The following is a 12,365-nucleotide window of genomic DNA, read 5'->3' on the forward strand; positions in this document are numbered from 1 at the left end:
AGAAACAAGATCCTCTTAAAAAGCTGGCTAACAATCTGGGTTCAAATGAGAGACCCTGCCTCAATAAACAGAAGTAAAAAGCAACAAGGAAAGACCATTTATCATACCTTTGGGCCTCCACAGGCATCATGTGCACACTGACCCACCATAGATGTAAGCCCACACATATGGAAACATACATACACACATCATACACACAAATATATGCAAAAGAAAAGCGTTCATTATATAATACTAGGTGTTGAGAGTCATACAGATTTCAAAAAGCATCTAGAAAGACAGTAACAATAGCAATTAGGGAATCAGAATAAAAACAACCATGGGCAGGAAAGGTCACTCAGGCATCATTAAGGTTGTTGGGTAAAAATCCTAGTATAAGGAGTGGGCTACCTCCCATGAGTTATTGGCTAAGGAGGTCCCTAATGCCTCTAAAACAATACAGGCAACTGCTACTGCTGTTGGAGGCAAGCCAGAAATATAGAGGGAGGACTCTGCTGCTTAAAACACCACACACTTCAGTTGGAGGACATGGAGATATCAGGGTAAGGGTTGATCTGGGAGCTCCAGCATTGCTGGCTGGATTTCCAAATGTGGAAAAGCAATATGCAGATAGGTGGGAGTGGATGATGACTACTGCTAACAGTCCTGCTCTGCTATGGACCGGCAAACTCCACTACCAACATGCATGAGGTACCCACTGGGGTAATCAATTACTTTCTGATTGGATTGAAGGCTGGCATCACTAGAGGAAACATCTGTCTGGTCCTATAAGCTAAAACAAACACCTGTGGCTGTGGAACTCATAGGCTCTAGTGGGGAAGCAACTATTCACATCTTATTAAACAAACATGATATGCTTGTTAAACTGCCTTCTGGACATTTGTTCTTAAGCCCACAGATTACTGCTACTGTTGTCTTTGGTTGGCCATGGAGGGAAATTTCACATTAGCAATGAGCAGTGTAAACTCATACCTTATCAAGTCTCTGAGAATAAATGACTATTTGGCACAGTAGGCCAAAGACTCAATATTCAAACCAAAAATGGAGGAAAATAACCAGCACCACACCTCTAAAGTAACTGAGAGAATGTCAGAGCTGGCAGAAGTAGTGTGGTGCTGTGTAGCTATTTCCTCCAAACTACAACACTGACACTCCCTCCTGATGGGACTGGAGGAGCTAAGGAAACTTACAAGTAACTTTTCAGGAAGCTCAGCAAGTACTAGAATCACAAGGTCAAGGAGGAGATACACTGGTGGAGTGAACTACAGGTTACACTGCAGCTCCAGGTATATGACTTCCAACTTAAAATGAGAGGAACAGAAGGACAAGAAAAGCAAATCAAAATTCTCCAGTCAAAAGAAAAAAAAAATCAAAAAAGATCTTTAAAAATACTAAGCAAAGCATAGTGGCATGTGTCTATAGCCCCAGCTACTCATGAGGCTGAGGCAGGTGGATCACTTAAAGAGTTTGAAGCCAACCTAAGAAACACAGAAAGAACTCATCCCCAAACAAAAATGTCTAGGGCTGGTGAGATGGCTTAGCAGGTAACGGTACCTGCTGCCGAGCCTACCAACCTGAGTTCAAGGCTCCATAGAAGAACTGAGTGCCTTAGGTTGTTCTCTGACCTCTACACATGTGCTGTATGATATACAACAAATGCACATGCACACGCACACATATACATCAAATTTACAGAAAGTTATTAAAAATATGGCAAAACATTAAAAAAAAACTAGATGCATGTTAACATTAAGATGTTAAGGTAAAGAAAAATGATAGGAAAAGATATGTCAAGAAAATACAAAAAAAGGAATATCAATATTAACACACTAGATAAAATGGACCTTAGAGGAAACATTCAAAAAGAAAATTTGTTAGAATAGACTAAAGACTAAATAAAGTATACAGAAAGTAAGGATTAAACAGTATGTAAACAAATAAGAAAAAGAGCTCATATTCAATTACATTACACAATTTCTGTTTCACAGAAGAGCTGTGAGATATATAGATACACACACAGTTAAATCTGTGGTTACTAGCTTATAACCCTTAACTCTTGTTACTTCCTCAATGGTCAGGATACTACCAGAACATTATTAAAGGCTTCAAAGCATGTCTCCTCCTACTTCCTCCCTATTCTTCCTTGCCTTCCTCCATAAAAAAAAACCCCTAAGGACAAATTTTAGAGTTTCTGGAGAGATAACACATGGGAGTTCCTGGGTGGAAAGCTGGAGAAGGCATGAAACTGAGTTCCTTCTCCCATACCTTGTCCCATATATCTCTTCATCAGAATCCTTTATAACAAACCAATAAATAAGCAGCTTCTCAGAAGCAAATTAACAAGCTGCAGCTCAATTGGCACAGAATGGGGCAGTCCTGGAGGCTGAGCTCTGGTACTGCCAGAATAGAATTAAATTTAAGAGGACATCCAGCTGGCATCTGCTGCTGCAGAACTGCTCCCTTGTTTAAGTGTGAGGAAACCCCACACATACATTCGGTATAGGAAGCAATTTGTCTTATTGGTGTGTATAAAAGAAACTGAGTCTAAGGCTTATTTTTGCCTCAAAAATGAACATAAAATTATGGGGAGGTATTTGCTTTACAAAACCCCCAAATGACGAAAGATTAGCAGCAGAAACTACAATACAAACCAATCAGGAAAACATAAAAGTACAAAAATAAGCAACACAAAGAATCACTGTATCTCAGGAAGGGATAGCCAATGATTTTCTACCCCAATAATCAGGACAATGCAAGTTAATATAACAGTAAGGCATAATGTTATATCTACCATAACTGAGAAATTTCAATGAAATAGCAGTCTTAAGGATGTAAGCAATCTAAAGAACTTCTGGTAGAAGCATAAGTTATGATAAACACCTTAAGAATTTCCTATAAACAATTACGCTGCAATGATCCAGCAATTCACCAGCAGGCATATCCTACAACAACTCTTAACCATGACAGCAATGCCAAGGCTAGGACTGTAGTAGGGAAAGTAAGGGCTTTTATTTTTGTTTTTGGTATCTGTTTGGTCCTGTTGTAGTTCTAGTTTTTGTCTTGCTCACATGTACTAGGGAAGCACTACACCTCTAGCTCCTCTCTTCCAAATCTACAGCATTTATCTACAGATGTATGTGTTTTCCTTTGTCAGAAAATGAAGACCACCATATGGATTCTGGGAACCCAACCTGGATCCTCTACAGGAGGATCCTCAAGCAAGTGTTCTTAACGACTGAGCCAACTCTCCAGCCTCTAGCCTGTAAGCCACTTTTTAAATGAACAAATAATCCCTGCACATGGGAGATACAGACAGGAGTATCACTGTGAGTTTGAGGTCAGCCTGGTCTACATTATCTCACTCCAGGTCAACCAAAGCTACCTAGTGAGTCCCCGTCTCAAAACGACAACGACAAACTTCACCCCTGAAATTCTAGTTTCCATGCACTGAAAATACAAAATTACTACAAACCCCAAAACTTCTAGTAGTAAATGTGGTAACAATGAAAATAGGTAAGTGAAGGATCAAGTATTAAAGTCATTTCAAAATTAAAGCCATCCTCTCTAATACAATTATACTCAAACATATTGCCCAATTTCTGCCATCAAAGAAATTAAATTCAAGGTCTGTTATACACTTATCTTTTATAGCAATAAGATACATACTAAGTGCAGTGGCACACACCTTTGATCCCAGCACTACACATGGGAGGCAGAGGCAGGAGGATCTCAGTTAGTTCAGGATATACAGGGCTACATACTAAGACCCTACCTCAAAGAAAGTAAAAAGGCATAGTACAGCAATATTGTGGTATTATATTACTCTTCATATTTAATATTTAGGATTGTGTACATTATGAATTTCCCCTATGGTTGTAACAGGCCTCCAGACCTTAGTAGGCCCAAGACCTTAGCACAACTTATTCCATGATGGAAGTACCACTCAAGCCTCAAAACTCAACACACAGAAAGCATCACCTGCCAAAATGAAAACTAAGGCATAATCTACCAAAGTCCACAGTTCTGGGAAAGTCTCTAAATGTACTAACTTTCCCTTTTGGCTTCTCTGGTTCTGCTTCCATATAACTGTTCTTATTAACTGAAGTAAGTCAACCCAGAGTATGGATTTGTGCTTAAAAGCTCACCCTAAGAAAGGCTTGGTGCTACACTGGGATCCTGAACACCTAGTGTAGTCTCCAGACAGTCAGCTAATAGACTTTCTATTGGTTTAAATCAATGTCTGAAAAGTCTTCTCTGGTGGACACCCCAGTAACATTAATCATACTATCTTAATTTTTAGCTTATGTGTTGAACTTTCTTCTCTGTATTGAGTTTTTTGATTATAGACTGCTGTGATTATTCTGCAAATAAAAGGGCAAACAACATGAAAGATTTTAGTTTGCAGAGCAAGGATGTAGGAAAGGGGCAAGAGAATAGTTCTTGCAAGCAGAATACAGAAAATCACAAATGGACATTGACATGGGTGGGAAGATCAGGAATTATGAGAACAAGAAAAGTTACTATGGTGACGGGGCTAGTGGTTATATGCTAGGCTGATCTTGTTAAATAGGGCTAGGTACTAAATCATCAAACCTTTGTGGAATAACTGAAGGCTCTAAATGTACAGCCAAGAGAAAGCCAGAGTATGAAAGAATTTAGTTTGCAAAGAAAAAAAAGGAATAAAAAGTTTCTCACAGGCCTTGGCCCACAACAAGGAAATAGGCCCCCAACCCTGGAACAAATGATTCCATATGAACGGTCCTGTCTGGGTCACACCTGGCCAACAGACAGTTTGGGGACTTTCCAAGTCATTCTATGGTTTTCCTTTAAAGAACAGGTCCACACCTGGGTGATCTCTCAAGCATGAGATCATACTTTGTAATCAATCTCCTTGTGCCCCATGCATGTGTGCTAATTTGTGGTCTTTCTCTATAAAAAGGAGCCTGAACCCTTTGGGGGGGGGTGTTCAGCATTCCTGGAGATTGCTGACACCCAAGTGTGCACTCGTTCAATAAACACCTCTTGGTTGTTGCATATCCTGGTTTTAGTGTTTGTGTCTCTCCCATCAGCCAAACAGGACCCCTGAATTAGGGTCTTACAAACAGAGGGCCCTACCTAAGACAACACTACATTATAAAACTGTCAACCAGAGACAGCTAATTTAGTCTATATTTCCATGGTGTTTCCAAATATATTTTAAAAAAAAAACATATTAGTTCAGGGCATGGTTTGAAAGGCAGCAGTAAAGTAAGGGACAAGGTTTCATACTTGAGTTTTCTTAGAAATTTGGTCTAATTATGAACATATTCCTTAAAAAATAAATAAATAAAAATAGACAATGGATGGTGGCATCAGCGCACACCTTTATCCCAGCACTCAGGAGGCAAGTGGATCTCAGTAAGCTCCAAGACAGCTAGGATTGTTACAAAGAGGAACCCTGTCTTAAAAAACAAAAACAACCACCACCAAAAAAAAAAAAAAACCCTAAAACTAAAAATAGAATAATCAGGCCTTGCCCAGTGGCAAGAGCTTGGTGCTGAGACAAAAGAAAGGCAGTTTGATGCTAGTCTGGGATATGTGAGAAAACTATCTCAAAACAACAAAAATCCCTATGATCTGGCTATCATACTACCTCTGAGTACATACCTAAAGAAAATACAATCATTGTTATCAAAGAGATAATAGAGGTGCCCAACAATGGATTAAAAACAATTGGGTAAATGAATTGTGGTATGCATATATCATTTAGTCATGAAAGAGTGAGGTCTAGCCTGCAGCAGTGTGGGAAAAATTATGCTAAGAAAATATATCAAGCAGAGAAAGCCAAAGCACCTTTTTGCTCCTCTGTGGAAGCTAAAAAAGTTGATTTTTATGGGAAAATATACTAGAATAAGAGGTTGGGAAAGTAGGAGAACAAGAAGTTAGGAAAAGGAGAAGATGGAGCCAGAGAAAAGTTCAATAATAGGACCAATAATTAAGAGGAGCAAATGACGATGTTCTGCAGCACAGTAGGTTGGCTACTCTTCACAAATTTACATTCTATAAAGATCTACGGGAAAAGCAGTTTAAAGGCTCCAAACCCGCAAAGAATAAATGCTAAAATAGAAATGCTAATTACACTGATTTGACCATTATACACAGTACTCGTGTGCTGATTATCATCACACTGTACCTCATGAACGTACAATTTTATACAATTAAAAAAATTCAGCGGGAGTGATGACGCACTCCTCTAAACCCTGCACTAGGGAGATTAAGGCTGAGGATTGCGGCAAATCCGAAAGCAGCCTGGACTACAGGGCAAATACTATGTAAATGCAAGGCCGTCACAAACAAGCAAAGACACGAGAGATGTACAGTGATGCAAAAAGCCGGTTACTAAAGGGTCAACCTGAATTCACGTAGGCTGTTTTGTGGAATTAACAAACACAGAATTAAACAGTTCAATTCTGAAACAGCACGTTTCCAAGACATGGGTCAATCGCAGTGAGAGAGAGGGCAGGGGCGATGAGAGCTTCTAGGCTTCGTCTTATCAAATTTCTAATCCACGGGTTATCAAAACCTGTCTAGCAAAGGTGCAGTACGCCCCCCGATCAAAAAACAAAAAACTAGAGAGCAGGAAAAACAGCAATCTCCAATGAAAAACGCGCTCTTCTGCCCAATGGAGGCGCAGACCCAATACAGAGCAAGCACTGCACAGGCTCCCAGTCACCCAGCCTGGCGGGGAGCGAGGCCTGGCCGCGTCGATTCCCTGTGGCCTCAGCAAGGGGCTCGGTGTACGCACTTGCGGGGCCTCGGCGCCCCGCCCGGCCACACTGCCCTGCCGGGCCCGCCCTGAGGCGGCCACGAAACCTCAAAGAACCTCAGCGCTTACCATCCTAAGCTTCTCCTCAGCCATCTTGACTCCGCCCACCGATGCGCGACCGGAAGCCAACCGTTTCCCGGACACCCAGGAGAACCGGAAGTTGTAGGCCGAGGAAGGAAGGAGGAACCTGAACCAGGAAGGAAGTAGGGTGCCCAGTGGAAGTTAGGTACGGTGAGATGGATGAACTTCAGGAGTCTCCACAGCGTGGAGGCAGCCACAGATGGCGTAACTCGGAAGGAAAAGTTGAGGGGATGCGCAGCCGGAAGTCAGAGAAGATCGCTGCACCGGTCTGGATGACTTTAGAGTGTAGCATGTCAGTCAGACATTATATAACGAAGCCAAGCTTATGAAGAAACATTTCACTCAGTAAATGCAAGTAGCCCCTAAACGTACAAAAATAAAACTTCCAGGAAGAGAAATGCAAGAGATTTGATGTACCTCTTACGTTGACAACAAACTTTTTCACTGACGTATTTGTGAGGAAAACATGCTTCTTCCTCATTAGTGGAAATGAAATGGTCAAACTTCCAATAAGAGCAGGCTAGCAACAACTACCAAAATTAAAAATACACATAACCTTTAGCCCAATTGTTTCATTATAGGAATTTATTCTATACGTATAGACATTTGACATGGCTTTACATACAAAGGTATCCAGTGTGCCATTGTTTGGAATAAACCAAAGCCTAAAAAACAACCCAAGTAACCAACAGTAGAAATTAAATAAATTATAAGTTTATATTGTGTGGCATATGAAAGGAGGCAATTATTTACATGATAAGAATTGCCAAAGCACACTAACAGATAATGACAAGGTGCAAAAGTGCATATAGTATTTATGTTAATAAGGATAAAACAAAAGTAAAGACTTGTTTACACAGTTCTTTATTGGAAAATATTTCTGGAAGGATATTCAGATACTAAAAATGGCTACCTCTAAAGAGGAGAACTGGGTAGCAAGGATGCAAAGAACAGAGGTAGACTTTTTACAACTTTAATTTTACACTATATAGACATATTATCTATGCCAGTAATAAAGATAAAATAATGAAATCACATAGCATCCAGGTTGTGATAACTGCTAAGAAGGAAAATTGTAGAACAGTAGGAGAAAATAATCAGGGTTTCAACCTAAACTAGCAAGGCAAGCTTTCTCTAGGTCAGAGATTTTAAATCACATCTACAGAATAAGGCATTATAAGCTGGAGGAAACAGGCTTCAGAAGTGTACAGCCCAGGGAAGAATTCTAAGGCAGAGGGAGAAATTGTACCAAGACCCTGAAGATGGAAAAAGCTTGGCTAGTTTGCAGCAAAAAGAGGACAGTATGGCTGGAAAAGAAAAAAAAAAAAAAAAAACTTCAAAAGTGTTGGTTCCTATGGTTGAGGAGGTTGTACAGTCCAATGGTGTAGACCCACCAAGGCCATATTGGGGGGGGTCTGTTAGAAAGGACAGTGGGAAGGCACCTAGTTTTGAGCAAGGAAGACCTTGATCAGAATGAACAGATAAAGAGTTCTTGTTAGCTATTGAGTGGAGAACGAAACAAGAATGCCAAGAATTAGCAGGGTGTAGTGGCAAACATTTAATCCCAGAACTTTGGGAGGTAGAGGCAAGTGGATATTTGTGAGTTTGAGGCCAGTCTGATCTACAATACAGAGTTCCAGAATAGCCAGGGCTAAATAATGAGACTGTATTTAAAAAAAAAAATGATAAGAATTGATAATCTACAAAAGGTTAGTTTGCCCGGACAAAAGAGATGGGGCACACACACAAACAAACTGAGAGAGAGAGAGAGAGAGAGAGCAGGTGGGTGGTGGCACACATCTATAACCCTGGCACTTGAGAGGCTGCAGAAAGACAAGAAATTCATGAACAGATTTAATTCCAGGCCAGCCTGTCTGGCTACATGAAACACTGTCTCAAAAAATAAGTAAATAAATAAAAAGGAGAAAAAAGGAGGCCTAGCAATCTTAGCACTCAGGAGAACTATAAACAGGAGGATTTTCATGAATTTGAGGTTACTGTGGACTACATATGAGTTCCAGGCTAGGTTCAGCTGTATGGTAAGACTTTTTCTCCAAAACAAATAGGCCAGTCACAGTGGCACATGCCAGTAATCCCAGACAGAGACAGAGACAAAAGGATCACCCAAGATAGGGCAGTCTAGTCTATATAAAAGAACCTTCAAGAAATGTAGGAAGTAGCTAGAGTAAACCTATTATCATAGAAATTAATCTTGATGAATGAGGGAAATATTCTTGTTAAAGGAATACTGCCAGGTTTCTAACCTCAAAAACAAATTAGGTGTAGCCAAAGCTATACAAAGAAACCCTGTCCCCAAAAACAAAAACAAAAGGCAAAAACTAATCAGGTGAATTGTTCAGCCAGTTTCTAAGAAGCAGCACCTTAAGGATGATGATATTAGTAGAAGTTAATGATCTTATTTCTCTCCTTGGAAGGGGTCCTGTAAGGATAAATGATATTTTTAACATGTAGAAGCCTTCATTATGTTTTAAATTTACATTTATTTATCCTGAGGAGGGGTGCACATACTGTGGTGCCTCGGCTCTCTCCTTCCACTGTCAGTCCTGAGGATGGAATTCAGGACATTGGGCTTGGCAACAAGCACTGTTACCCACTGACCCATGTTACACAAACCTTTGACCCCAGGCCTTAGGATAAAGGTAAAGCATTTTTTTTTAATTGCAAGAGCTACCATTTTCATAAAATGGGCATTAGTTTCTCAAACTGCATTCATCAAACTTAGTGTGTTTCAATTAGGTAATTAGAATGTCCTCAAAAAAAAAAAGTCCTAGAAATTCCTCAGAGCATGTTTTGTGTGTCACATGCACATTTTCATTCCCTTAGCAAACTCTCAGTAACGTGGCCCTGCTTATTAGATTGTTAAAATTATGGAGTTGATTTGTGGCAGGAGAGAATTAAGCATTAATTGCTGAGGCTGGAGAGATAGCTCAGCAGTTAAGAGTATTGACTACCAGAGGACACGGGTTCAATTCCCAGCACCCACATGGTAGCTCACAGCCCCCAATACCCTCAACCAAGGTTTTAATTTTATATATATTTAAAGAGAAAGAAAAGAAGAAAAAGAAAATTAGAAAAGCATTAACTTCCATCTCTTTGGTGTAAGTTTAAAGAAGCTGCAGCTAAATTTCTCCATTTTTAGTATTTTAATTTCTGGACTGTAAGGTCCCCAGCCAATATTTGTTCTGATGTCATCTGCTGGGCAACTCTCTACAATCTCAGGTCTCTTTAGAAATATCTAGTCCTCTCAGGACCCACACTCCCATTAACTCCAAGAATACATTCAACATTGTAGGAAAATGCCACTTAAAAAAAACAAAACACTAAGTGTTCATATTTTTCAAAAATCCTTCATGAAATATTTCTTATTCATGATAGCATAAATAACAGTAATCAGTGGAGAATGTCGGCAAGCATAAACAGTGCTTTGCCTGTGAGAAAAAAAATCCCAGACACATTCAAATGTCTATCACAAAGGACAGTTTAAATGAATCAAGACAAAATGCTATTGTAAGATGTATTAAGCAGTTTGTAAAAATTCTTGAAGATGTAAAAGAAAAACGCAGGTTCAGATTATATGGGGGAAAGGTGAAGAATATATATGTGTTGCAGAAATTCTAGTCTTCATAATAAAATCTCAGAGTTAGCTATCAGGGTGAAGCTGAAAGATAGAAAAGCAAAGCAGACAGCCATTAGCTCTTACCTCTACCTCAGACTGAATGGGCAATCCTGACTAAACTTGACTGCTCCAGAGATTGCATTGAGCTCGTTTCCTCCCACTTTATATTCCTCTCTGCCCAACCATATCCCTTCCTGTAACCCCCTCCTCAGTGCTGGGATTAAAGGCATGCTACTGCTGGGATCACCTTTGTGTGAGCTCTATTTCTCTTTTAGACTGGATCAATTTCATATAGCCCAGGATGGCTTTGAACTGAGATCTATCTGACTCTGTCTCCAGAGTGCTGGGATTAAAGGTGTGTTCCACCATTGCTGTTATGGCTAAGTAGTGTGGCTAGTTTTGCACTCTGATATTAAGGGAAATTTTATGTTAGATCATAAACAAAATGTAAACACAGGTATGCTTCCATTTGTGGATTAAAAGAAAAAAAATCAATGGGCCTGGAGGTGGCTTATCAGTTAAGAGCACGTGTGTCTCTTACAGAGGACTGGAATTCAGTTCCAAGCATCCATATTAGGCAACTCAGTTACATGGGATCTGACCCCCTCCCACGTTCTGGCTTCTGTGGTGAACATATAAACAGTCCTTCCTATACAAACACATAAAATAAAAACAATAAATCCTTAAAAAAAAAAAAAAGATGCTGGAGACATGGCAATGGTTAAGAGCACTCATTTTTTGTTTTGGTTTGGTTTGTCAAGACAGGATTTCATTGGTAGCTTTGGCAATCCTGGAACTACATCTGTAGACCAGGCTGACCTCGAACTCATAGAGATCCACCTGCTTCTGCCTCCCAGGTGTTGGGATTAAAGGCATGTGCCACCACTGCCTGGCCCAGAACATTTGTTTTTGAAGAGGACCCAGGGTTGGTTCCCAGCACCCACACGGTGGCTCACAACTAACTACCCATAATTCCAGTCCCAGACAGTCATCTTCTGACCACTACAAGTACCAGGCATGTATGTAATACAAGGACATAAGTGAAAGTAAAACACTCACAACACATAAAATACATAAATCTAAAAACAATTTTAAGATTGGAGATTTGGATCAATAGTTAAGGGCACTTGTTCTTGCAAAGGACCCAGGTTCAATTCCCAGGACCCATATGGAGGCTCACTACTTCCTTGGGCACCAGGCATGCATGTAGTGCACCTACATACATGCAAGCAAAGCATTCACAACAACAAAGTAATTACAATAAATAAATAAATAAACCTTTTTAAGAAGAAGTGGGAGCTGGGTGGTGGCACATGCCTTTAACAGCACTTGGGAGGCAGGGGCAGGTGGATCTCTATGAGTTTGAGGCCAACGTAGTCTACAGAGTGAGTTTCAGGTCAACCTGGGCTACAAAGAGAAACCATCTTGGAAAAAGAAGTGGGACACACTGGTAGTAAATGGTCACTACACAATTGTAATGGAAGGCTAAATACAAAAGAAACTAAGAGAAATGAAGAAAAGGTCATCAGATAATTTTAATAGATTAGAAAAAAAAAAAAACCAGAGAACTTAAAAACAGTTAAATGAAAAGCATGCACATTAAAACAAGTGGTAGGGAGGCATCTGAAATCTAGAGGAAAATAGCAAAGCCATCTACACACAGCATTGATCTCAGGAAACAGATTGAACACGAGAAATATGTGAATTATCTGAATTTAACGAAAGATGTCAATACTGATCAGAAAAGTTCAGTAATCTTAATACAAAAGAAAATGGACTAGAGATATGGGTCAGCAGTTAAGGGTGGTTACTGTTCTAGCAGAGGACCCAAGTTAGTGCACA

General features: G+C 39.9%; 1 protein-coding gene across 2 annotated transcripts in view; it reads right to left on the reverse strand.

Moving 5' to 3' along the window:
• The window catches only part of Bbs4 (Bardet-Biedl syndrome 4), a 32,987-nt gene extending 26,088 nt beyond the window's left edge, over positions 1-6,899 (reverse strand). For both annotated transcript variants that reach the window (XM_051197617.1, XM_051197618.1), the window contains exon 1: positions 6,875-6,899. In XM_051197617.1, the coding sequence (XP_051053574.1) occupies positions 6,875-6,898 (24 nt within the window). In that variant the 5' untranslated portion in view covers position 6,899. The remainder of the gene's footprint in view (positions 1-6,874) is intronic.
• Positions 6,900-12,365: the final 5,466 nt, after the last annotated feature.

The sequence above is a fragment of the Phodopus roborovskii genome, unplaced genomic scaffold, assembly GCF_943737965.1.
Source record: "Phodopus roborovskii unplaced genomic scaffold, PHOROB, whole genome shotgun sequence".
Lineage (NCBI taxonomy): Eukaryota > Metazoa > Chordata > Mammalia > Rodentia > Cricetidae > Phodopus > Phodopus roborovskii.